The 25,334-nt window shown below is 42.0% G+C and overlaps 1 protein-coding gene across 7 annotated transcripts in view; it reads right to left on the reverse strand.

Annotated features, from left to right (window-relative positions):
* Positions 1 to 101: 101 nt before the first annotated feature.
* The window catches only part of fgd4a (FYVE, RhoGEF and PH domain containing 4a), a 96,066-nt gene continuing 70,833 nt past the window's right edge, over positions 102 to 25,334 (reverse strand). For 6 of the 7 annotated variants that reach the window (XM_055939745.1, XM_055939747.1, XM_055939744.1 and 3 more), the window contains 14 exons: positions 19,293 to 19,686; positions 13,571 to 13,660; positions 11,745 to 11,890; positions 8,970 to 9,126; positions 5,290 to 5,428; positions 4,959 to 5,017; positions 4,570 to 4,716; positions 4,279 to 4,451; positions 3,831 to 3,861; positions 3,643 to 3,723; positions 3,396 to 3,521; positions 3,089 to 3,226; positions 2,673 to 2,813; positions 102 to 2,489 (listed from right to left, as the gene is read on the reverse strand). In XM_055939745.1, coding sequence (XP_055795720.1) covers positions 2,229 to 2,489; positions 2,673 to 2,813; positions 3,089 to 3,226; positions 3,396 to 3,521; positions 3,643 to 3,723; positions 3,831 to 3,861; positions 4,279 to 4,451; positions 4,570 to 4,716; positions 4,959 to 5,017; positions 5,290 to 5,428; positions 8,970 to 9,126; positions 11,745 to 11,890; positions 13,571 to 13,660; positions 19,293 to 19,686 — 2,083 coding nt within the window. In that variant the 3' untranslated portion in view covers positions 102 to 2,228. Of the gene's footprint in view, positions 2,490 to 2,672; positions 2,814 to 3,088; positions 3,227 to 3,395; positions 3,522 to 3,642; positions 3,724 to 3,830; positions 3,862 to 4,278; positions 4,452 to 4,569; positions 4,717 to 4,958; positions 5,018 to 5,289; positions 5,429 to 6,608; positions 7,306 to 8,969; positions 9,127 to 11,744; positions 11,891 to 13,570; positions 13,661 to 19,292; positions 19,687 to 25,334 lie in introns of those variants that run through there. The other variant, XM_055939749.1, reaches the window with a different exon arrangement.

Consider the following 25,334-nt stretch of genomic DNA (forward strand, 5'->3'; position numbering starts at 1 on the left):
ACGGGACTCATGATCAGGGAAAGAGAACCAAAACTGTTAAGGTCAACAAGTCATAGTGAAAGTAGGATCATATTCACAAAGCAACCAGTGACACACTTCCATAATACTTTAATCTTGCTTTATTTTCTTACAAGGTACACTTTATATAAGATGGTAAAGTGCGTAGATTCTCAAACCTTGGAGGGGGGATCGGGAGAGTGAACAAACAATCTGGTTTTACATTCAGATCTTAAGACGGGATTGTTGTGCTCTTCTGCGAGAATGGATATTGGAGAGGTGCATTGTACAGGGGATAGGAACAGTAGAACATGTGTGAACACAGGTTATAGGCACATTAGCCTATTCCATTCAACACAATTTATTCTGCAGTCATAGGATAGATTAGTCACACTCAACTACGGTATTAATTGAGGGACAATACTTTAGTGAATCTGTTAGTTGACATGGCTTGGCTGAATGGGACAGAACACATGGCAATTTGAGGGTTAACTTTTTTTGTGCTACTTTCCTTAAAATCACCATGCGCATATTCTATGAATTACTTTTTAAATACATGTATTTATAAAAAAAAAAAAAAAAGTACATTTTTTTCCCCACCTGCTCATTGTGTTTACCTCTGATTGTGCTGCTTTGTGGGTTGATGTCCCCATGTAAGACAAGATCTGGGTCCTTAGTAGTCTACAGTCATCCCTGTTGGTCAGCTACAAAGAACCCCACTGTATGTGTATTATACATGTCTACAACAGGGCTGTGGGACTAGGTCATTAAAGCTGTACAACCATTCACTCATCATCCGCAATGCTGCCCTATGGCAGCGTGTGTCTGTCCTCATACTATAGGCCTACAGGATTAGAGTAGAAAGGCTCTAATGACTGACATGCAGTAGTAAAATGTGACACTTTTCTACACATTACTCTGACCAGGATGTGGTTGGTTTAGAGGTCACTGACTTGGGAGAAGGTTCTGGATTCCAAGGTGAGGAAGGTTGATCCAGCTTGGGACAAGTGCAGCAGAGTACCCATAATGCATTGCCTGGCTGGAAAGGCTATCCCTCAGCATGTTTGGATTGAAGCCTGTTCGTGCTGGATGGGTGAGTACTTCTGCATCCTTTCCATTAGTTTATGGGGTTACAGCAATTGAAAAGTGTAGAGTGATCCTCTCGATTGCTATTCTGACTAATAGGTATTTCTGGGACCTTGACCCAGGTACTAGAGGAACTCTCTGTTACATGGCTCCTGGCTACTGTGATGTGAAACTACCTGATTGGAGAAGTGAGGACTGAACTTTCCCAGTGATACTATCCTAGGACAGGACCCTTTAGTTTGAACCACTGTTCAGATGACAGAAGTACGTTAGGTTTTTCGATCAAAAACACTGCTCAAACTTTGATGTACACATTTTACAGGGTCAACATCTCTTATCAAAACCTATTGAGAGCATTGGTTCTTTATACATAAAAATGAAAATGTTCCTGTCATGGAAAATGGAGTAACACTATATACAGGTGCACAGGGCTAATTCATAGACAGTGTAGTTCTAACCAGTCCCTCTTGATTCACATCGGCAGACCCATGTCTATGAAGCTGGAGGTGGTCTGTTGAGCCTGCAGGCATCCCTAGTGAGGGCTGAGCAGGGATGGTAGAGAAAGCGAGACACCCCACTACCTCATTTTATCTGATCGGAGCTGGGCCACTCTGGTCTACTTATTGCACCCGCTTCGTGGAGGTGGTGACACAGGGCGAGACATCTCACTGACTCATTTATTCTGGTCATGGTTGGGAGGGGACAATAAGTAGACTAGAGCCAGTTGTTCCCTCTGACGTGAGCATGCCAGACAGGAACCTTTAAACGGCTTGAGTAAACTATCTTATTTACTATTTTGGGTTAAGGACCTTGGGGTACTCAGGGTGCAAGATACCCTAGGCAGGTTGCCCTGAACAGGGGGAAGTAGAGACCGTTCTGAGGTCCATTCCCCCCTGCGCCGCTCTAGTGATGATTGGACTGGATTGTGTTCTTCCCATTCCAGCACAGCTCTGGTGGTGGAGCCAAGCCGAGTCCTCGCTTAAGATTTGTAGAATCCACTCTGGGGAGGAGAGGCAGCTTATCCAGCACTGAGTTTGCACATTGGTCTTGTGTGTGTCCATGAAGGTAGCATGGGAGTGTGTGTGTTTGCATACATGCACATACGTCTCTGGTGGCCCTCAGCTGTTAAATGCCACACCACACAGTTAGGTGCTGTCTGAGCTTGTCTCTTGGGCGTCCGTGGCGCTGGCAGTGGCATCGTTGGGCATCTGGGACTCTGGCACCTCCCCAGTCACAGCCACCCGGATCACCTTGAGCCAGCGCTGTTTCAGCTCTTCGCTCTCGGCCACGAAGCTGTGGACAGACTTGGACTGGGACAGACGGAAGCTGGCTGGAGGGTCGGCAGGCCGGGGGCTGTCCTCCACAGAGTAGCCCAGCAGAGGGATAGAGGACTGGGCCTTCACATCCTGAGAGAGGGGAGGAGATGGAAAAGGTAGAGATAATTTATATCATAACTAGGGCCAGGAGTTTTCCCTGGTCAGATCAAAGAGTGAGGGGGGAAAAACTCCTGGAACCATTCATAACACCCCGTGCTTCACAGTGGTAGAGCATGTTGCTGTGATTGACAGTATCTAGATGACGTGGCTGACCTGTGGGGCTCCGTAGAGGTAGAGAACCAATGCCTCCTTCTCTGGGATGACGCACCACACCTTCCCCCAGGGCTTGTTCTTCTCACAGTGCTGCAGGAAGCCACAAATGATACTGCTTCCGGAGAACTGAGCCGCCTCGATCTGGGGACAGAGGAGTGCTGTTAAGACACAGACGATATAGGGCGGCATGTAGCCTAGTGGTTAGAGCGTTGGACTAGTAACCGAAAGGTTGCAAGATCAAATCCCCGAGCTGACAAGGTACAAAACTGCGCTGCCCCTGAACAAGCCAGTTAACCCACTGTTCCTAGGCCATCATTGAAAATAAGAATTTGTTCTTAACTTACTTGCCTAGTTAAATAAAGGTAAAAATAAAATATGCAGACGCAGTTGTGCGCGTGTTTCTCTTTCCCCCTTACCTCCAGAATGCCCTTCTTCTTGCCCTCGGCCTTCTCCTCTCCAGTCAGGATGGAGTAGCAGTCCTTACACACCTTGTTAATCTTGTTGCTGTCGTACTCCAGGGCCACTTTATTGTCTGAGCACTTCCAACACACAACCTGATACAGGGACAGAAGAAACATCGGTCTATACTGGAATGAACGACAGAGTGTAAACTAGCCAAACAGCCAGCCGTCAAATGGGTTGAGTATAGCATTTAGTATAAACACGTTCTAATGGGTGCTGAGGGAGAGAGAGAAGGGTGTCAAACGGACGCTTCTCACTCACATATCCGCAGGCTCGACAGTGGTGTCTCCGTCGTGTCAACGCATTGAAGGGCTCTTTACACTTCATACACATTGTCACCTCCTTGTCCCGAATCCAGCGAGGAGCACGTTTCCCCAGCTCTGCCGTCTAGATTACAATACATACAAACACATGTAGCTCAGACACGAGAAGGTTTTTGGTACAGATACAGTACACAGGACCTAGTGATAGAGGAGTCAGAGGTCATGTTCATTGTGGCGGCACTCACTGACACTTCCTCCACGTCTTTGGAGGCGGACTTGAACGTCTCGTTCTTCTGATGGAAGATCTCAATAGTTTCCTTGAAAGCCTGCAGGCCAGACAGAGACATGGTCAGTAATACACACCCAAATGTACTGAACATACAGAAAATATAACTATAAGATAGTGTAAAACAAAAAGAATGTGATTATGTACCTTTATCCAGTTGTCCTTGTCTTGTTCGGAGCTGAAAAATACAATGAAAAACAACAGTAGTGAGCTATTTTGTCAGTTGTGGGATTGTGGTGTAACTGTTATGTAGTGAGCTGAGCTGTGGCTTGGGGTAACCACAATGACTCCAATCTATAGAATGTTATGTTACACTACTGTTTATCATGAGCTGTAGTAGTGCACTTATCATACACTAAGCCCCCATAGGGTTTGCATAGAATTTGGGTGTTACAGTTATCCATATTGTTATCAATAGGCCGTGGGACTGTAGTATACAGTTAACAGCTATTTTGAGAATCATGGCTGTAAAGAGTTTTCATACATATGGCCATAGGGTGGAGTAGAACACTTATCTTGAGAACAATGGCAGTTATCCATTAATGGCTCTATAGGGTGTATTAAGGGTATAGTATGGGTTGGATTGAGATCTTGCCTGACTTGCAGCTCCAGAGTCCTCTCCTTGCCAGACACCTGGAAGGTGTGAGGGTAGTCTTCGTTGATGGTCTCCAGCACCTTCATGCCCTCGATGCCGATGCGGGTGCGCACCGTGTACTTGGCCCCTCCCAGGCTGAATTTGGGCACGCAGTACAACAGCATGTTGTTGAACTGAGGGGGAAACAAAGGAACACCTGTGATTAATGCTTGTTTTGCTAATGTATTGCTTCAGACTTGGCTGAGTATACGGATAAAGTGAAATGTGTGTATGTTTGTGTGAGTTTCTCACCAGGAAGAGGTATCTCTCCATAGCCGAGGTGTTCCTGGCAGCCAGCTTCAGGATGTGTCCCTCCTTGATGAACTCATTGGAGGCGTTGACGATGTCCTCCTCCTCCCCCAGCATCTCATAGATCTCCAGCAGCTTCTTCAGATTCTCCTGAGAAGGGAAGGGGTTCAAAATGCTTGGTTGGGTTCAAGCACTAGCCAAAAAAGTGTCTCAGAGTAGGAGTGCTGATCTAGGATCAGGTCCCCCCCGTCCATGTAGTCTTATTCATTAAAATCTTAAAAGGCAAAACTGATCCCAGATCAGCACTCCTACTCTGACAAGCTTTTTGAATACGGGTCCTGATTTTATTTCAGATTATAAGAGTGGTGTGCTATCAGTGGGACTGTACTTACAGATTTTCGAATGGCACTGTTGGAGTGTGTGGCTGCCATGGCGATGATGTCCAATGACTCTGAGAAACATGGAATGAAGGGATGATTCATTTTGACCTTTCTAATAAAAATGTTCTACAATTGTGAACAGATTTGTTTATTTTCAATGTAAGGCAAATGTTTTTGCTAAGCATTGGAGGATTCAAATGTCTTCAATTTTTAATGTGACGTAAATTATACATGATTATAATGACAAAGAAGTCTGTCGAAATGAGTTACATGTAATCCTGCTCTACTGTGTTATATTATGAATAGTAAAAGCACTCTTGTGAATTTCCAGTGTTGTACTCACTCTCTGCGTCTCGGCGGTCGGGGTCGTCCTGAGGCAGTTTCTTCAGGTAGTCTTTGAGCAGCATCTCGTAGCGGGGAACTCTCTGTACCGGCTCCAACATGTGGTGCTGGAGCGTCAGACTGCCACACGCCTCCTGGCTCTGACAAACACACAGCAAAACAGTCCACTGTCACTTCAAGGTTGAAGGCTTAAAAGTAAAATCAGACAAATTGTTTGAGGCATATCCATTCAACAGGATCAGTGGACACAACCATAAATCGATTGTTCCATGACTATTTATTGTCACAGTTTCTGTTTTATTTGATTGTTGTTTCTTTAGGTTACCGCTGGAGGGCACCCTTACCTTGTTTTCTAGTTTTCAGGTTACCCTGATTATTACTTATTGGATTCACCTGTGTTTAATTACCTTCTCTGTTCACCTGGTTGCCTTGTTATTTAGGTTCCTCAGTTGGCCGGTATCTGTGCTTAGGTCTCATGTTTTATTAGTGTGCTCTTGTGCGGTTGCCTTGTTTCAGTCAAGACTCTAAGTAAAATATCTGGATTTACCCTTACCTCTGTTTCTCTGTGCCTGAGTTTGAGCTCGTACAAGCATTATTGTTACAATTTATAGTACAAATCAATATTCAGATAGATTTTTGGGCTTTCTCCTAGTAAACCGAATGAGTCCTCGGCTCGCAACAAATATATGTATATCCACAGGTAAATGATTATGGTGCTATAGTTCAAAACTCAGATCATGTTGTTGTGTCTTCGGCATCATTAATGGATAAAGTGTTATTTTATCAAATCAATTCTCTGTAAGTATTATTACGTGATTAAACTAGTCATGTAAATTTAATTAACTAGGAAGTCGGGGCACCACGGAAAATCTTCAGATTACTAAATTATAATTTTCAGAATATAACTTCAGATATTTTACTATCTGATCAACTAGTCTTCTATTCATTAATTATTCTTTACCTTACGTCAGTCTTTGTTCAAACGTCGTAGAATTCTAGGTTATCTGCAAAAACCCAGCCTAAACCATGAATCATTCATACACCAATTGGCTTAATCATGTATTTACTTACTAACTAAATAATCACAGAAATGCATAACAAACAGTAGATATTGGTTACTAACAATGATAGGGATGATCCCCTAGTGGGCTAAACCGATATGACGGCTTGGTATACAAAGGGAAGGGGGTGTGGACTGAGAAAGAGCGGGAAAGACAAAATGGATCACTACACACAGTGTATAATTATATTAATTGAAATGCTAAACCTTTGCACATGAACGCTCGCTCATTCGGGAATAATTGCAATCAATATATTTACGCCCATATGTCGTTGTCTTCTCTGTTGGAATCATCGGTCTGTCTGCGGGAGAGTCAGTTCATCAGAGAGTCTCTGGTTACTCATGGTGGTGGCTCTATCGGTGGCTCCTGATATTGTCTGTTGTAATGGATCCGTCAGGCGTCCAATGTTCTTAGAGTAGATATTTCGGCGGTTGTCGGTATTCACATCCCAGGATTACATAATTTCTAGCTGCAGACTAGTAATTAGTATCGAAGATTTGCTCTTATTCTGTAGGGATTGATAGTCTCAGAGTTGAACCATTTCCAGCTGTGTAGCTTCACGTGGTATAGTTTTCTAGTTTTGGTAATCAAACCTGTGCCACCTCAGCTTACACCGAGGTATGCGTGGTCTTAACTATTCGCAATCACAGCTCACGCTGTGGGTTTGCTTAGTCTGAAGAAAATTTTCTTAGGAGGGGCTTTTATTCGTAACAGTTAGAAGAGGGCAGTTCCAGGACACTAGATCATGTCTGTGCTCACGGGGGCGTGGCCGCTGACAAGTTAAACTTTACAGGGAATTACATTACATAATTTCACAAATAGTTTCATCTTCACTCATTCATTTTATACAAGAATTAGATACAAACTAGAGGTTGACCGATTATGATTTTGCAACGCCGATACCGATTGGAGGACCAAGAAAAGCAGATACCGATTAAATCGGACGTTTTTTATATATATATTTTTTTATATATAAAAAAATAAAATTGGCCGATTTAATCGGTATCAGCTTTTTATATATATATTTGTAATAATGACAATTACAACAATTCTGAATGAACAATAAACACTTATTTTAACTTAATATAATACATAAATAAAATCTATTTAGTCTCAAATAAATGAATCATGCTCAATTTGGTTTAAATAATGCAAAAACACAGTGTTGGAGAAGAAAGTAAAAGTGCAATATGTGCCATGTAAAAAAGCTAACGTTTAAATTCCTTGCTCAGAACATGAGAACATATGAAAGCTGGTGGTTTAATATTCCCAGGTAAGGAGTTTTAGGTTGTAGTTTTTATAGGAATTATGACGTGTCAACTATTTCTCTCTTTACCATTTGTATTTCATATACCTTTGACTATTGGATGTTCTTATAGACACTTTAATATTGCCAGCCTAATCTCGGGAGTTGATAGGCTTGAAGTCATAAACAGTGCTGTGAAGCAAGCATTGCTAAGAGCTGCTGGCAAACACAGTTTGAATGAATGCTTACGAGCCTGCTGCCGCCTACCACCGCTCAGTCAGACTGCTCTATCAAACCATAGACTTAATTATAATATAATAAACCCAGAAATACGAGCCGTTGGTCATAAATATGGTCAAATCCAGAAACTATCATTTTGAAAACAAAACGTTTATTCTTTCATTTAAAAAAAAAAAAAAGTTACATTTTTTTTTACAAATACGGAACCATTCCGTATTTTATCAAATGGGCAGCAACCCTAAGTCTAACTAAATATGCAGGTTTAAAAAAGGCAAAAAAGATTTTAAGAAAGGCATTGATGTTTATGGTTAGGTACATTCGTGCAACGATTGTGCTTTTTTCATGAATGCGCTTTTGTTAAATCATCACCCGTTTGGCAAAGTAGGCTGTGATTCGATGATAAATTAACAGGCACCACATTGATTATATGCAACGCAGGGCAAGCTTGTTAACCTAGTAATATAAACCATGTGTAGTTAACTAGTGATTATGTGAAGATTGATTGTTTTTTATTAGATAAGTTTAATGCTAGCTAGCAACTTACCTTGGCTCCTTGCTGCACTCGCGTAACAGGTCGTCAGCCTGCCACGCAGTTTCCTCGTGGAGTGCAATGTAATCGCCGTCCAAAAATGCCGATTACCGATTGTTATGAACTTGAAATCGGCCCTAATTAATCGGCCATGCTGATTAATCAGTCGACCACTAATGCAAACACCATAATTGAGAAATGTACACAGTCAGAGATATAGTTATGTGTGTTTCCTGTCCTTCGTGAGGTCACCAAATGAAACACACTCAACATAACTGTCCATGGACAGTTCCCACAAGTGGACATATAGTTTAGGAGTTAGGAGACGTGAAATCCTTTATTCACTCTGTGGTCTCGCTCTCTGCATAAAAAGGGGGAGAGCGTCTCCGCCAGGAATTTAGGACCTGAGATAACAGAACCTGGGTGTAGGAGAGAGTGAGAGAGGGGGAAGCCACAATCTACACCCAGAAAGGGCCATGTCATGATAATGAAATTCCTAGAATTTATATGGAATTATATAATTCCTATACAACTCATTTGTTAATCCACAACTGCAGACCTGTACACCTCTGAATTAAGCCAATGTTTAGAATCTACGCTAGTACCTGTATGTCCTGGATGATGGCTTTGAACTGTGGCGAGCGGTCCGTCCACTGTTTCAGCAGCTCCATTGCATTGTCAAAGTTCTTCACATACTCAGCGTACATCTTCAGGAAGGGCGTGAGATTCTGCAGGATGTCCCCCAAGCGAGGGGTAGACTCCCTGTAGGGAGGGAGGGAGTTGTGCCAGTTAGATAGGAACCATAAGGTAACCATATCTCAACCCTGGAACTCCACCAACTAGAGACCAACTGGGCACAAAGTGGTTGAATCAACGCTGTCTCAACGTAATTTGTCAACGTATTGTGACGTGGAATTTACTTGGAAAATAAATTGGATTTGAAAAAAAAGTAAATGTAAACCGTTGTTTAGCGGGTGAACCAAATTTCAACATAGACAAAGCATGTGTTAAATATATTACATTTGTATCTTTAAAACAATGTTAGATCTTCAACGTTATATCCACTATCAGAAAAAATAACAATAGGCTGGACAGCTCCTCCTACTGGAGAGTTGATCTATCTACAGCTAACCCATTGCACTCCCATCCAGGGTTTTAACCAAGCCCAGCCCTGTTTAGCTATGATATGTCACTATTACCAATGTCCTATCTTGAGAATTATTGTTGCGAGATCTCCACATAAAAAATGAAATACAGTAGGTTAAAGATGCAATATGCAGAAATCACTCAGCCATTTCCTGGTTACTAAAATTCTAACAATGCACTTCATTTCAGTTTATGTGACAAAACAAGCAAGCATAGTGTATTTAATCATTGTACCATCTAAACCGCTGTGAAATATATTTCCCATAACCAAAGAATATTGTATTTTCAGCTGTTTGAAGCTGGTGTACAAACACGAAACTAAGAGATGCAAAAACAAAACTTAACAACGTGAAGCATAGAAATAGCGCACATTTAACATTTCTACCACTTCTTAGACTTGCGTTCAATGAGAATGACAGATCTATAACATACATTTCTATGTGCATTTGATCGGGTCACCCCAAAAGTTACATATTGTAGCTTTAACTGTTGCTATCGAAGCCATTTCAAAGGGTAGGTTGAACAGAGCAAATTAAACGTGACCATACTTTATGAATCATTATCAATCATTATATCATCCATGATATTATTCAGGCCTATATAGTATTTGCACAGCTATTGTTTCAATTCAACCCAGAATTCAACTAAAAATAGACAATACAATAGGCCTAGGGTTTCAAGCTCTGGTTGATTTCAAATGTAATGATGATATTTAGTGGTGTTGAATTGTGTTTAATTCGCAGTGCAACCAAATATTTAACATTTAAAGGAGATGTATCTTCTGCTTGGATAGTTCAATCTGTACCACTAACTTAGTCTGGCTTTAATTCCAGTTTGTCTACAAATTAATAATAATTAACAATCTAAGTTAAAGAATAGGACTAAATCAAATCAAACATTATTTAAAGTACATTTAAATTTTTTATTAGATTTAGTCATATTCTTTCATTTTATTTCATTCTTTCATATTTTTGGTGGAGATAGAGGTGAATGCAACATATCAATTATTAATTTGTAGACATATTGTTATATGAAATAAATGCATGTTCAAGAGAGCATGCATAAGTCGCCACAGGTCTGTGGAGATCTTCACAATTGCTGTAATAATCTGTGCAGAATTTCGAAAGGCATTTATCACTTGCACCATGTACTTTGTAATCTCAACTGCAATCCAGGTCATTTGGTTCTGCTATTAGATGAAGCACAGGAATAACACATCCATCTGTTGTATAAATAAACAAAATATCTGACATTGTATTCCCATTTGAACTTTGCCGTGCTTTTAAATGGTTGAACACGCGCAGTGATAGACATTTGGGTGACAACTAAACCAAAAATCAGACATTGTTTTTCCATTGGAATTTGGTTGTGCTTTTAGATGGTTGAAAGCATAATGATAACACATTGGAAATTCAACTAACTTTTGGCTGTCTTTTTGAGTGGGTGAATATAGGTTGTATTCTCATTGATCAACGTCTCAACCAAATATTACCCAACTATCCACATTGAAATTATATAGTGGGTTAAGTGGGGCTTGACTCATTTGGGGCTCTATTCAATCAGATCCGCTTTAGCCGACATCCACATAGCGGTTGTTTTGGCGGTATCAGAGGTGGAACTGTCAAATCCACAAGTGGCTCCCGGCATACCTAAAGCGGACATTGCCATTGGCTGCATGTAGCACATAAATCACATGCAGCCTGGTTTACAGGTTTGAACACTAGAATGTGAGATGTAATCTACACCTCCATAAGGATGATAGAAAGTCTCATGATTTTGTTGAATGATTTTTCAACTTGAGTGTAAATATTTCAATATAGACTACACTTTCTAACTGATCTTCTCTGCGAGTGGGGCTTCGTAAACAATAATCGCAAGAGCAGCTGCTCACCGATTTGACGGCTCCAACGCAGTTCCACCTCCGACACCGACAAAACATCCACTGTGCAGGTGTCTGCTATCGCTTGATCTGATTGAATCTAGTCCTTGATCACAGTTCAACCGGGACATTCCAACCGACATACCACAATTTCTCTATTTGATGATAAATGGTGTTCTTATTTAATCTAGATTACACAAATACTGTAACTGTGTCTGAGTGAGTCTGATTCTGAATGAGTCAGAATTGGGATTTAGCTATTGCATTTTATTGTATTTTAATGCATTCTCAAAAGGTGAGGTCTGTGAGTTTGTACACTGATTCTGTGACCACTGGCCAGTCATGTGAAGCTCACCATTCTCCCATGCGTTTCTCCAGGTCAGGCAGGAGGAACTGGTTGTGGAAGGTGTTGATGGAGGAGATGTTGGAGAAGATGTTCTTCACCACGTCCACTGGGAACGTGCCCTTTAGAGCTTCCTCCGTCAGCTTGGCACAGAACACCTGCATGGTGGCACAACAACATGGCCAGGTGAGTTAAACCACACTGAATCGATCATAATAACGAACAGTGCTTTCTTTTCATTCTGAGGTAGACCTGGGCCAGTGTTCGGTAGGACACACCGTATCAACACATTCGGTTATTGGACAAGTTTAGGTAATACCTCCCTGTTTCTCACAGTTACAGAACGTTTTCTAACTACCAGTTGTGTAAAGTACTTAAGTAAAAATACTTTAAAAAAAGAAAGTACGAGTTAAGTATTTTTTGGCGGTATCTGTACTTTACTTCTCTATTTACACTACTGTTCAAAAGTTTGGGGTCACTTAGAAATGTCCCTACAGTGTAGACATTGTTAATGTTGTAAATTGTAGCTGGAAACTGCAGATTTTTTATGGAATATCTACATAGGCGTACAGAGGCCCGTTATCAGCAAGGCCAGCATCCCAGACTCGCCTCTTCACTGTTGATGTTGAGACTGGTGTTTTGCGGGTACTATTTAATGAAGCTGCCAGTTGAGGACTTGTGAGGCGTCTGTTTTTCAAACTAGACACTAATGTACTTGTTCTCTTGCTCAGTTGTGCACCGGGGCCTCCCACTCCCTTTTCTATTCTGGTTATGGCCAGTTTGCGCTGTTCTGTGAAGCGATTAGTACACAGCGTTGTACAAGATCTTCCGTTTCTTGGCAATTTCTCGCATGGAATAGCCTTCATTTCTCAGAACAAGAATAAACTGACGAGTTTCAGAAGAAATGTCTTTGTTTCTGGCCATTTTGAGCCTGTAATCGAACCCACAAATGCTGATGCTACAGATACTCAACTACTCTAAAGAAGGCCAGTTTAATTGCTTCTTTATTCAGAACAACAGTTTTCAGCTGTGCTAACATAATTGCAAAAGGGTTTTCTAATGATCAATTAGCCTTTTAAAATGATAAACTTGGATTAGCTAACACAACGTGCTATTGGAACACAGGAGTGATGGTTGCTGATAATAGGCCTCTCTACGCCTATGTAGATATTCCATTTGAAAAAATCAGCCATTTCCAGCTACACTAGTCATTTACAACATTGACAATGTCTACACTGTATTTCTGATCAATTTGATGATATTTTAAAATGGACAAAAAGTGTTTTTCTTTCAAAAACAACGAAATGTCTAAGTGACTCCAAACTTTTGGACTGTAGTGTATATGTTTGACAACTTTTACGTCACTACATTCCTAAAGACAATAATGTACTTTCTTTCTACTCCATACATTGTCCCTGACATCCAAAAGTACTTGTTACATTTTGAATGCTTAGCAGGACAGGAAAATGGTCTAATTCACACACTTATCAAGAGAACATTCCTGGTCATTCCTAGTGCCTCTGATCTGGTGGACTCACTAAACACATGCTTTGTTTGTAAATGAGTGTTGGAGTGTGCCCCTGGCTATCCAAAAAATAAGAAAATGGCGCCGTCTGGTTTTCTTAAGAATTTGAAATGATTTATACTTTTGATACTTAAGTACATTTAAAACCAAATACTTTTACTCAAATAGGATTTCACTGGGTGACTTTCATTTTCTATTAAGGTATCTTTACTTTTACTCAAGTATGACAATTGGGTACTTTTACCACCACTGCTACATACTGAACAGGACCCTAAAGTGACAGGACCCTGGACGGACAGCTGGACACACTCACCTGGTCCAGCAAGTTGAGCCGCGTGACGTAGGCCCGCTCTGTCTTCAGGAGCTCAGTAGCGATCTTGTACAGCTTTTGTTCATTGGTCTCCTGAAACACAGAAGAGAGAGCTGTGTCAGGTGGCTGTGGGATGATTTGGGGAAATGCATACAGTATGTACATAGATGATGTTCCTATAACTAGAGGAGGTCATAAGGGCCTCTCGCCAAAGAATAATGGACAAAGACAGTTCAAAGACAGGTTAGACAATTGGGAGTATAGTGAAGAAGAAGTTGAACTCTGAGGTCATGCCCACAGTGTAATTCATCTTTCCCTCCCACATTGTCCTCATGTGCTTGATTCCCATGCTGCGCTAGGTTCCTGTCAGGTCTGTGACAGTTATGGAATTTTGGATGATGGTAAATGGCCAGCCAAATAAGTAGGCCTCTGCCTACTGCCTTAGAAATAGAACGGGCGGCCCCATTCTGAAAAGATTTGTCATTGGTCCCCAGATCCTCAAAAGGTTTTACAGCTGCACCATCGAAAGCATCCTGACCGGTTGCATCACCGCCTGGTACGGCAACTGCTCGGCATCCGACCGTAAGGCGCTACAGAGGGTAGTGCGTACGGCCCAGTACATCACTGGGGCCAAGCTTCCTGCCATCCAGGACCTATATACTAGGCGGTGTCAGAGGAAGGTCCAAAAAATTGTCAAAGACTACAGTCACCCAAGTCATAGGCAAGCGGTACCGGAGTGCTAAGTCTAGGTCCAAAAGGCTCCTTAACAGCTTCTACCCTCAAGCTATAAGACTGCTGAACAATTAATAAAATGCCCACCCTTTGTTTTTACACTGCTGCTACTCGCTGTTTATTATCTATGCATAGTCACTTCACCCCTACCTACATGTACAAATGACCTTGACTAACCTGTAACCCCGCACATTGACTCGGTACCGGTACCCCCTGTATATAGCCTCATTATTGTTATCTTAACTCTATTTCTTGAACTGGATTGTTGGTTAAGGGCTTGTAAGTAAGAATTTCATGGTAAGGTCTACACCTGTTGTATTCGGCGCATGTGGCAAATACAATTTGATTTGAGTATAACCATGAGCTTACCAGGCACATATACACACACACACACACACAGGACTATTGTGGTCATAGTGGTGTAAGGAGACCCTGACAAAGCACTACTGAGTGTGAACACTGGCCAGGCCTTACTGGCTAACACACACTTCCCCATAGAGATCTAAAACAGTATCGCTTTAATCAAATGTTTGTGCTTCAACTATGTTCTATGTTCATTTTAATTAAGGACTCATTCATTAATTTTAATTGAGGAGTGATGTCTGGGCATACTGTAGTATGTGTGCCTGTGTGTATTGGGATATTATGGATGTGTACTGGGATATTGTGGAGTATGTATATGTGTGTGTGTGTGCGTGTGACTGTGGGGTGGGGGAGCCTATCAGGAGAGGAAATGAAAGGCTAGAAGGGAAATGACACCAATCAACAAAGAGAGAACTACTATTGACAGTCTCTGAGTGCTTTGTGTGAGAGAAACCACTCAATACAGTACAGTTTATAAAACACACACTAACACTACATGACCAAAAGTATGTGGACACCTGCTCGTCGAACATCTCATTCCAAAACCATGGGTATAAATATGGAGTTGCCCTCCCCCCTTTGCTGCTATAACAGCCTCCATTCTTCTGGGAAGGCTTTCCACTAGATGTTGGAATATTGCTGCAGGGACTTGCTTTAATTCAGCCACAAGAGCATTAGTGAGGTCGGGCACTGATGTTGGGTGATTAGGCCTGGCTCGCAGTCGGCGTTCCAATTCGTCCCAAAGGTGTTGGATGGTGTTGAGGTCAGGGCTCTATGCAGGTCAGTCAAGTTCTTCCACACCGATCTCGACAAACTATTTCTGTATGGAACTTTGTGCACGGGGGTATTGTCATGCCGAAACAGGAAAGGGCCTTCCCCAAACTGTTGCCAGAAGTTCCCTTCACTGGAACTAAGGGGCCTAGACCGAACCATGAAAAACAGCCCCAAACCATTATTCCTCCTCCTGTCAGACTGTCAGATGGGGAGTCCAATGGCGGCGAGCTTTACACCACTCCAGCCGACGCTTGGCATTGCGCATGGTGATCTTAGGCTTGTGTGCGGCTGCTCGTCCATGGAAACCCATTTCATCAAGCTCCAGACAAACAGTTATTGTGCTGACGTTGCTTCCAGAGGCAGTTTGGAACTCGGTAGTGAGTGTTGCTACTGAGGAAATACTATTTTTATGCGCTACGCACTTCAGCACTCAGTGGTACCGTTCTGTGAGAAAGTCAGTGAGCTTCAGTAAGGCCATTTTACTGCCAATGTTTGTCTATGGAGATTGCATGTCTGTGTGCTCAATTTCGTACACTGGGTGTGGCTGAAATATCCGAATCCACAAATTTGAATGAGTGTCCACATACTTTTGGATATATAGTGTACTCAGAAATCAAGATTCTGCAGGAAACTAGGTAATATGTTCCCAACTGATTGTTAGAGCTGGACAGAGAATGAAAGAATGTTCGCTTCCTCTATTCATTGATATGGATGGATTGTGTGTATCTCACAAGTATTGTTCAAGTGGAATGTTCTCTTACTCTGTGTTACTTCCTGTACAAATATTTATTCTCATATGCATTACTTTGAAACTGTCTGTTTGAGGTGGGATTTTTTAAAGTGTTTTTTCTTCTTCTCAAATGTATGCTTTGGCCACAAATATGAGCATAGGATGAGTCAACATTATTTCGGTATGAGTTATTTTAAAAGTGAGATTTTCATTGGACAGTTACTTTAACATTCAAGCCATTTACTGTATTTGATGCCAAGAGTACAACAACTATTCTACCCCAAAGCAGTCGTTCCTTGAACTTTCTACCCAAAATTCTAACGAATGGACCGATTGTTAATGTAGTTACTAGTCAACTGTAACTTTCCGTGTGTTTACTGGCAGCATAACCAAACACACTGAATTTCTGTCTGTCTCAGTCTGTTGAAACTGACAAAACACACTGTCCCCCTAGCTCTGTCTACAATATGTAATGGTCGTCAAAAATACACAAAATTGCTACGTCCTTGACCTTATTCACTCTCTGCCAGCTAAGTATGTAAAGTAACTAACAGAGATGCAGTAAACTGATAAGCCATGAAGCATGGTATATAGGAGCCACTCTAGCTAGAGCCCTCCACCTCTCATACAGTGCCATGTAGAGATTGGGGGTTTCATTCACTGCTGAGTGAACACACTAATCTGAGAGCCAGATAATTAGAAATACCAGCCGGCCAGGCAGCAGCAAGGCCTCCCACAGGGCTACTGTGGCGCAAACTCAATTCTTCAGCTGCTGAAGCGTTTGACATCTGTTCAGTCCAGTCCCGAAAATAACCCCCAGCAGTAGCAGGGCAACGAAATTATGTTGAGACTTGTTTTAGACTATAAAATGTATGCAAAACAAAAAAACATTGATTTGAAAGTTTAGCAATCCATACAACCCTATAAACAAAGACTACTTGTAACAATTTACACTGAACATTTTACAAAAACACATTTACTGGAAGAACTGTGCAGATGCAAAGTTTGGTACCAGAATTTCAGTAAAATCTTCCTCAGTGTTTTATGTGACAACTTTTCCTAAGAACTCTTGTTAAATAGATGATCAAAATGAAGATTCAAAGATGTCTGCAGAAAGAATGAGATGTCAGCTATGACATGACACATTGACTTTGGGAAAAAAATATTTAGGTTATTGAACAGTTTGTGAAGTGGATTTACACCTGGTAACAGAATTGCGTTAACAGAATTTCACCATGGGTATCTGATTTGTACTACACAGAAATACATAATTATGGGTATGAATGTCATTCTATTCCTGGTGATGTATCCTAAATAGGCACACAAAGGTAGAATTATGCAATATCCTCCTTTGAATATTTGTGTATTTATTATTTTACACACTGGCTATTATTTTAATGAGCTTCTCCCCCAAACATGACCAAATTCAGTTGGTCCGGACCAAATCTGAACCAATCATAGATGTCTATGTTCTACAAGTTCAGACATCAAAGTACAGCACAGTAAAGTAGAGTACTGGACAGTACATTCTAGTTAAGTACAGTAGAGAAGAGTTCATTATGGTACAGTACAATTCATTTTTTTATTTAACCTTTATTTAACTAGGCAAGTCAGTTAAGAACAAATTCTTATTTTAAATGATGGTCTAGGAACAGTGGGTGATTAACGGCCTTGTTCAGGGGCAGAACGACAGATTTTTACCTTGTCAGCTCGGGGATTCGATCTTGCAACCTTTCGGTTACAAGTCCAACGCTCTAACCACTAGGCTACATGCCGCCCAATACAGTACATTATAGTGTACTCGACTCTAGTGTGCTTTACTGTGTACTGTACTATACTCTACTCAACTTTTTTTACTGTACAGTACTCTACTGTACTCTACTGTACCATTGAAATTAAAGCCAGTTGGGACCGCGGGAAAAAACGACGGCAATTCAATTGCACCAATACCGTTAGATTAAAAAAAAAATCACTTAATCATTCATAAACCAAATTGATATCAGTAGAAACACTAGAATTAATTGGTAGGTCTACCTTTACTTGTTACTTCTGTGAACTTTCATTATCTTCCTTCTTTAGTGGGACTATCATTAGTTTTTCAACACGACAATGATCCAAAACACACCTCCAGGCTGTGTAAGGGCTATATGACCAAGGAGAGTGATGGAGTGCTGCATCAGATGGCCTGGCCTCCACAATCACTCGACCTCAACCCAATTGAGATGGTTTGGGATGAGTTGGACTGCAGAGTAAAGGAAAAGCAGCCAACAAGTGTTCATTATATGTGGGAACTCTTTCAAGACTGTTGGAAAAGCATTCCTCATGAAGCTGGTTGAGAGAATGCCAAGAGTGTGCAAAGCTGTCATCGAGGCAAAGGGTGGCTACTTTAAAGAATCTCAAATATAAAAAATATTTTGATTTGTTTAACACTTTTTTGGTTTCTACTTGATTCCATGTGTTATTTCATAGTTTTGATGTCTTCATTATTATTCTACAATGTATAAAATAGTAAAAATAAAGAAAAACCCTTGAATGAGTAGGTGTGTCCAAACTTTTGACTGCTACTGTAAGTGTTGGTATTAGTTGGCCTTTACTTCAACATTATGGTGTTTTGATGTATTTCAGGTATATGTTTTCTAAGACCCCCTTTCCATCTGTTTGACCAGAAATCAAAGCCTTTGCTTATTTCTAATATTTAGGATATAAAATAGTTGAAATATGTATATTCATTTGACACCAGATTTGACATGCTCCTATAAACTTCACGTGTTGGTGCTCATGGATCCTTCTAGATGGAAATGACCAGTAGACTCAGTCAATAGAAACCAGACACACTGCTGAGACAAAGGCTAGCAGGCTACTCTGGCATGGCAGAAGGGGCTATATCTGGTCTGATGTGTCGCGCAGTAAAGGAGCTGTGAGGTTTCAGTAGACTGTGAAGTCAGTCAGATGAGAGAGCACATGGCTCTAATGGGCACAGGCCCTGAGACATCTGACACAGGGATATAAATTAATGTGACACTGTGATGCCAGGTTAAACACTTGCCTTAACACCAACACTACTCACATGAGCTCTATGGTTGCTCAGTGTAAGAGCTTTATAGTAACAGAGTTACAGACACTTACCAGTACCTTCTCCTCCACAATGCCCTCCTCCTTGCTGCCTTTGTTCATGTTGGTGGTCTCATCCTGTAGGTCCACTGTCCTCCCCAGTATGGGTCTTTGTGTGTGGAGGAGGGGAGTGATGCCCATGCTCCCGTCCCCCATGTCCCCATTCTCCAGGGCAGTGTCTTTCCTCAGGGGGGACCCACTCTCCCTGTCTCTGTCCATTTGGGTTAGCATTCCGTTAGTTGCCTGATTGTGGGCATCCCGCTGCGTTCTCGGGACAGAGCCTGAATCCACCGAGTTGTTGTCCTGCTGCTCGGACTCTGACTGTCTCTGGTTGACCCGGTGAGCCGGACTGCAGAGGGGCGACTTGCTGAGCTGCTTGAGTGGTGAGCCCTCCTTGGTTTCTGACTGGCTGTGAGAGCAGAGGAAGAGAACAGGAGGAGGTCAGAGACCACCGCTGATAAAGACTTAAAGCCAAAGAAGACAGGAGAAGACAGGAGATGAGAATAAAAGAGTGAGCGGGAGAGCACGTTCAGTGGCTGTTAAGCCTGCGGTATACTAACTAGTGAGTGCTGTGAGAGTGACTGAGGCTGCAAGACAGCACCGGAGTATGTACAAGGGTAAAAAATAAATCAGTTGAGATGCAAAAACTTCCTCTTGTCTTCTGGGGCTGCTGTGAGCTGTGCAGAGGAAGTGTGAGTGCGTAGGGCAGAGGAGGAGGGGAGGAAAAGAGGGGGGAGGAGGAGGATAGTGGAGAGGAAGACTGGAGAGGTAGAGCCCCACTCCCTAGAGATAGCCTGCTGCCCTACTTCTGAATGCACATGCACACACATTTGTGGTGCGCGGGTGAGGTTCTTGTTCACCACAATTGCTAATCTGCAACCGACTATATGTGATAAAGTGAAAATCGGAGGCCCGCACCCGACCCTAATATAGAAAATGTGCTGTAGGCTACAGTCAGAGACGGCTAAACGATTTTTTGACAGGGGGTGCAGGATCATGTTTTGCCTGTTTTAGATATGCTTCTGCTTATAATTTCAGACATTTTGGTATTCAACTTGTCTATATTTAGATACACGCAGCTTCTCTTCTGTCATTATATGTTGCCCTAAAGACTAAATAAACCCTTACTCGCCAGAATAATGTCAGAAATCAGTAGAATGAATGCTTCAATCTAGTTGACATCGGTCAAGTTCTATGTCATCTCTGCTTCTTTCATGAAGCAAAGACGTTTAGGGACAGGGGATAAAATCCAATAACCCCCCCAAAAAACTGGAAAGATTTTCTGTTCCAAATTGTCAAGGGACATCAATTTAAGGAAATAGAAAGCTGTGAAAACGACCCAAAACGTTTCTGATAAGATTTCAGTTCAGCTTGGATGCATATTTTATTTTGCTGAAATACTAATCAGTTTTTTTCTGATGCTGATAAAGACAGCACCTCTACAGATGGTATCTAACTGCACATTCCCATTCTCCCAAGATGCTGACAGAAATAAGTCCTATTTCTCCACTCCTGTTCCCGAGTAAAAATGTAGCCTACATTTGGTGTATTATTTTACTGCAAGACATTTTTTATTCTGCAGAAGTTAATAGTAGCCCTTTCCTGTAATCAAATGACCTAATGGCCTCATGGATGGAATGTTATCAATATTTTTCAGTCTTCTGTGATGAAATATTGGGACGCAAACTCAAAATGGAATCCATTTCAACTCTATATCTGACATGGCACAGGGGTCATATTTTTTTAAGCCCATAACCATGTGTGTGAGGTGTATACTTTTGTTTTCAAGTAGATTTGTTTAAGACGACCAAGAAACACTCTGTGAGAGGCTACAGTCAGTGTTCAGATTTCAGTTTCCTTTTCAAGTCCCCGTCTTGTGACTGTTGAATTTGTATCGCCTCACAACCATCATCCTCTTCAACCACTTCACCAAATCTTTCCAAAACATTACTTTTCTGGCCCTCCGTTCTCTGTCTTCTTAATATTGTAACTTTATGTCCATTCCCTAAAGCATTTGGTGAGTGGACGGTGCCCTAAAGCTTAGGCGTACACTCTAATGCCAGATAGCCTCAAATCATGAAAGAAAAACCTCAATGCAGCCTATAAATATGATACATTTATGGATTTTTTTTAAGCTTTTGTTTTTTCTTCATGAGTCAATCCACACATCACTAGTACACACGTCCATACGTGTACACACCCCCCCCCCCCCCTCCATCCAGCAGTACTGTATCCTGCAGTTCGTCCAGCTGTTTCCCTGTCTATGACCCACCTGCCGTCAAACAGCACTTCCCTTCCAGTCCCCTTAGTCTTCACTGTCCAGCAGGGACATGGACTAATGATCAAACAGTGCAGGTCCAGAACTACTTTAAAACACTTTTAAAACCCATTTGGAATCGTACCCATGTTCTTTCCTGTGGTAGATCAGTGAGACTAAACCATGTTTCAATGGGTGCACTAGTCTCGCTAAACCATCTGATTCCACTGCACGAAGACAGGAACAACAAACACCTACTACAGGAAGTACGTGTCACAAGCCTACTGCACAGGTCTGAACTCTGTACACACACACACACACACAGGGTACAATGTCAGTGTCGGTAGAAACAGGAAGAGTGTATAAATAGAGGAACAACAGAGGTTGACGTACACTGTACAGATGAGTCATTAATCTCTATGCTTTAATACAATGTCACACCCTCACTGTGTCTATACTAGTGATATGCAGGTTGACTCATAATCTGCAGTCCCCGTGGTTCCATCTAGCGGATTTTGGGTCATGACATACTGTGGTTGAATAAAGTGGGTTGAGTAAAGAGAAAACAATATCTTTAAGAATTCACAAATGTATAATTATGATGCAATTTATATCTATAGGCTACACTGAGGTTTTTCGTTCATTATTTGAGGATATCTGGCATTAGTGTGTAACAGTTGTTAAAGTACTATGTGATTTTCACCAGGTTCATATATTAATGTCATGTTGATTTGTTATTATGCATGCCTGCATCCTGGGAGTAGGGGAGTGTGTACTTACGTTTTGCCCTGCGTGCTCAAATCATTTTGATGCACTATGAGAGAAAGAGGCGACGATTCGCAGAACATATGTGCTCTACAAATGTTTTCTTTTCTTTTGGATGCAGGATACAGAGAGTGAATTCTGCTTGATTAAAACTATCTGATCTCCAAAGTCCACGTCTATAGTCTCAACCAACCACACACAACGTAGAGTTACAGCGGTGCAGTACACCACCGGTTACATTGGTGCCTTCTAGACCCGGATTCATCCTTGATCGACGTCTGCTCAATCACCGCGGCGCTGCTGCTCTAGTGACTAATTACATCATTGAGGTACTCTTGCCGCCTTGTGGCAAAAAGCGGAACTGCAGTATTTTCTTTCCTGTTTATTTTTAACGATGTATTGAGAGCGCTGTTTATAGTTAACTAACATAGAAGTGTGTTCATCAATAGGCATTTTAACGTAACATTAGTGGTTTAGTGGCATGGCATCTTATAATGGCGATGAACCCAAATTCACTGCTGGGAGGGGGAGGTTTTTCTCATACTCTGATCAAACCCCTGTAAAGCGTGTAGGTGCAGGAGGTTCCCCCATGTTTTGCTCCACAAAAAATGTGGATGAAAGCCCTTCATCTAGTGTTAATCCAAACGCCCCTGTAGATGGTCTAGCTGAGCCGGTCACTCAGCTAGCCCGGGAAATAGGGAGCTCCATTAGGGAAGAACTAGAGAGTGGCAGGTCCAGTACTTATGAGCCACCAGTAAGTACAGATAAGATAAGTGATCATCATTCCGAGTCAGTAGGATTTGTAGACCTCAGTAAAATGAAGTTCATTATGCAATAAGACATAAAGGAACCTCCTACATATAGAGGAGATCGTACAGACAAATGCTCCATTCATGAATGGGAGGAGTTGATGAGAATATACTTGAGGACGAAGGGATGTCCTGTTGGGGAACAATCAGATGAGATGATTAGTCGATTATCTGGCAAAGCAAGAGACATGGTAAAGATACATTTACGCAATGAGACAACTGTTGATCCTACAGAGAAGCCAGAGATTGTATTTGACATTCTGAAACAGAATTTCAGCGAATTGGCCTATTCATGCATGCCTTTGGCTGATTTTTACAATACTAAACCTGTACCCGGAGAGGCTGTTATGGAGTATTGGGTTCGATTGAACAAGGCCGTAGATGTCGCTGACGAGGGCCTTAAGAGACAAGGTAAGAAGATTGACAGCTCCAACTCCGATGTCGTTAGGATGTTTGTAACATACTGCCCTGATCGCAAACTGGAGTGCGAGTGAAGTACAGGAGAGAATCTATGAACATGAACGCCGCAGGAAGGCCACCATGTGTCAATCTACCACTGTATCCTCAAAGCAAGTAACAGTAGATCCCCAGATAACTCCGTTTGAAGGCCGGGTCAATGCTGGTGCGCGCGGTGACACTTCTCTCACATCAAGCGCCAAACAAGATGGGCAGAGTGCAAGTATCGAGAGACTCATTCACCTGCTTGAACATACCTTAGAGAAGAGCATACCACCCGTTATGGTTTCACAGACACAGGCCAAGGCGCCATCTTTCCCCGCCCAACCCTTCAGGCGTAGGGAATGCAGGGTTTGTGGCTCAGCAGATCGCTCCACTGTGATGCACTGTAGACATGAGAACCTGTGCCTCTGGTGCTTTTCCCCAAGATCATTGGAAGTCAAATTGTCCAAAATAGGGGGAACGCTATGCCAATCCCGGTGGTGAGAGACTCCCACCACAACAGCAGAGAAACTCACCACCACAGCAGCAACCGTTAAACTGACACGCCCACAGGTGAAGGGGGGAAATGTGGGTGTTCAACTGTCTGCCCCCAAGAAAGAATCTGATGATCTCGAGAAAACGTATGAGATTTTGTGCTCTGATGCGAAAGAAGGAGAGAAAATTGTTATGTTAGGTTCACAAGAGGTTGAGGCTTTTTCAGATTTGTTTTACACCTCTGTGTTTGTACATGGGAAAGTGCAGCTTAAGGGCATGCTTGACACTGGGTCTATGGCCTGTACATTGAGTGAACATGCGGAGCAGAGACTTTTGGAAGCAGGTGCCCTTCCTCAGCATTATCAGCCTCCTACAAAGTTAGTGTTAGTGGGGTGTGGGGGGAAGAAGACCTCAACAAAGTGTTTCTATGACTTGGAGATGCAAATCTATGGGATTGATGTTAAAGTGCCCACCCTAGTTGTTCCTGGATAACGGGATGATCTCATCCTGGGATCGAATGTCATTAAGCATCTATTGCGTGAGATGAAAGGCACTGATGAATACTGGAAGCTCGTCAACAACATGGATGGCCAGACCCACTCACCAGAGGGCGAGCAGTTTCTGCAGATGATGACAAGTGTCACAAGATGGAAGGGACAGCAAGTCGATGGCAAGATTGGGACAGTGAAGCTTACTAAAGCTGTGACTCTTTCGCCCAAGACTGAACACTTAGTTTGGGGTAAACTTCTTAAAAATGTGGCATTGTCTCCAGGCAGCACTGTAATAGTCGAGCCTACCAGGTCAAAGGTCATGCCCAGAAACATACTCGTGGGTAGAGTTATTACACCCATGTGGGGAGATGGCTGGGTCCCTTTAAAAGGTAGGAAACTGTTCTGACAAACTTGCTCCTTGACTCGGTCCCAAGGTGGTCTCGAACACACACTGTTGTGAGGCGATACAAATTTGACAGTCACAGGATGGGGACTTCAAATGGAAAGTGAAATGTGGACACTGACTGTAGGTCTAGAACATCTCACATAGCAGTAATATTAACTCCTGCAGACTTAAGTATTTCTTGCAGTGAAATTATACATCAAATGTAAGAAGAAATGTGACTTTGGAACAGGAGTGGAGAAATATGATTGATTTCTTTCAGCATCTTGAGAGAATGCCAATGCGTAGTTTCATACCTTCTGTAGAGGTGCTGTCTTTATCAGCATCAGAAAAACTGATAGTATTTCAACCACATAAAATATGCATCCAAGCCGAACTGAAATCTTATCAGAAATATCT

Source organism: Salvelinus fontinalis, chromosome 12 (genome assembly GCF_029448725.1).
Source record: "Salvelinus fontinalis isolate EN_2023a chromosome 12, ASM2944872v1, whole genome shotgun sequence".
NCBI classification, from domain to species: domain Eukaryota; kingdom Metazoa; phylum Chordata; class Actinopteri; order Salmoniformes; family Salmonidae; genus Salvelinus; species Salvelinus fontinalis.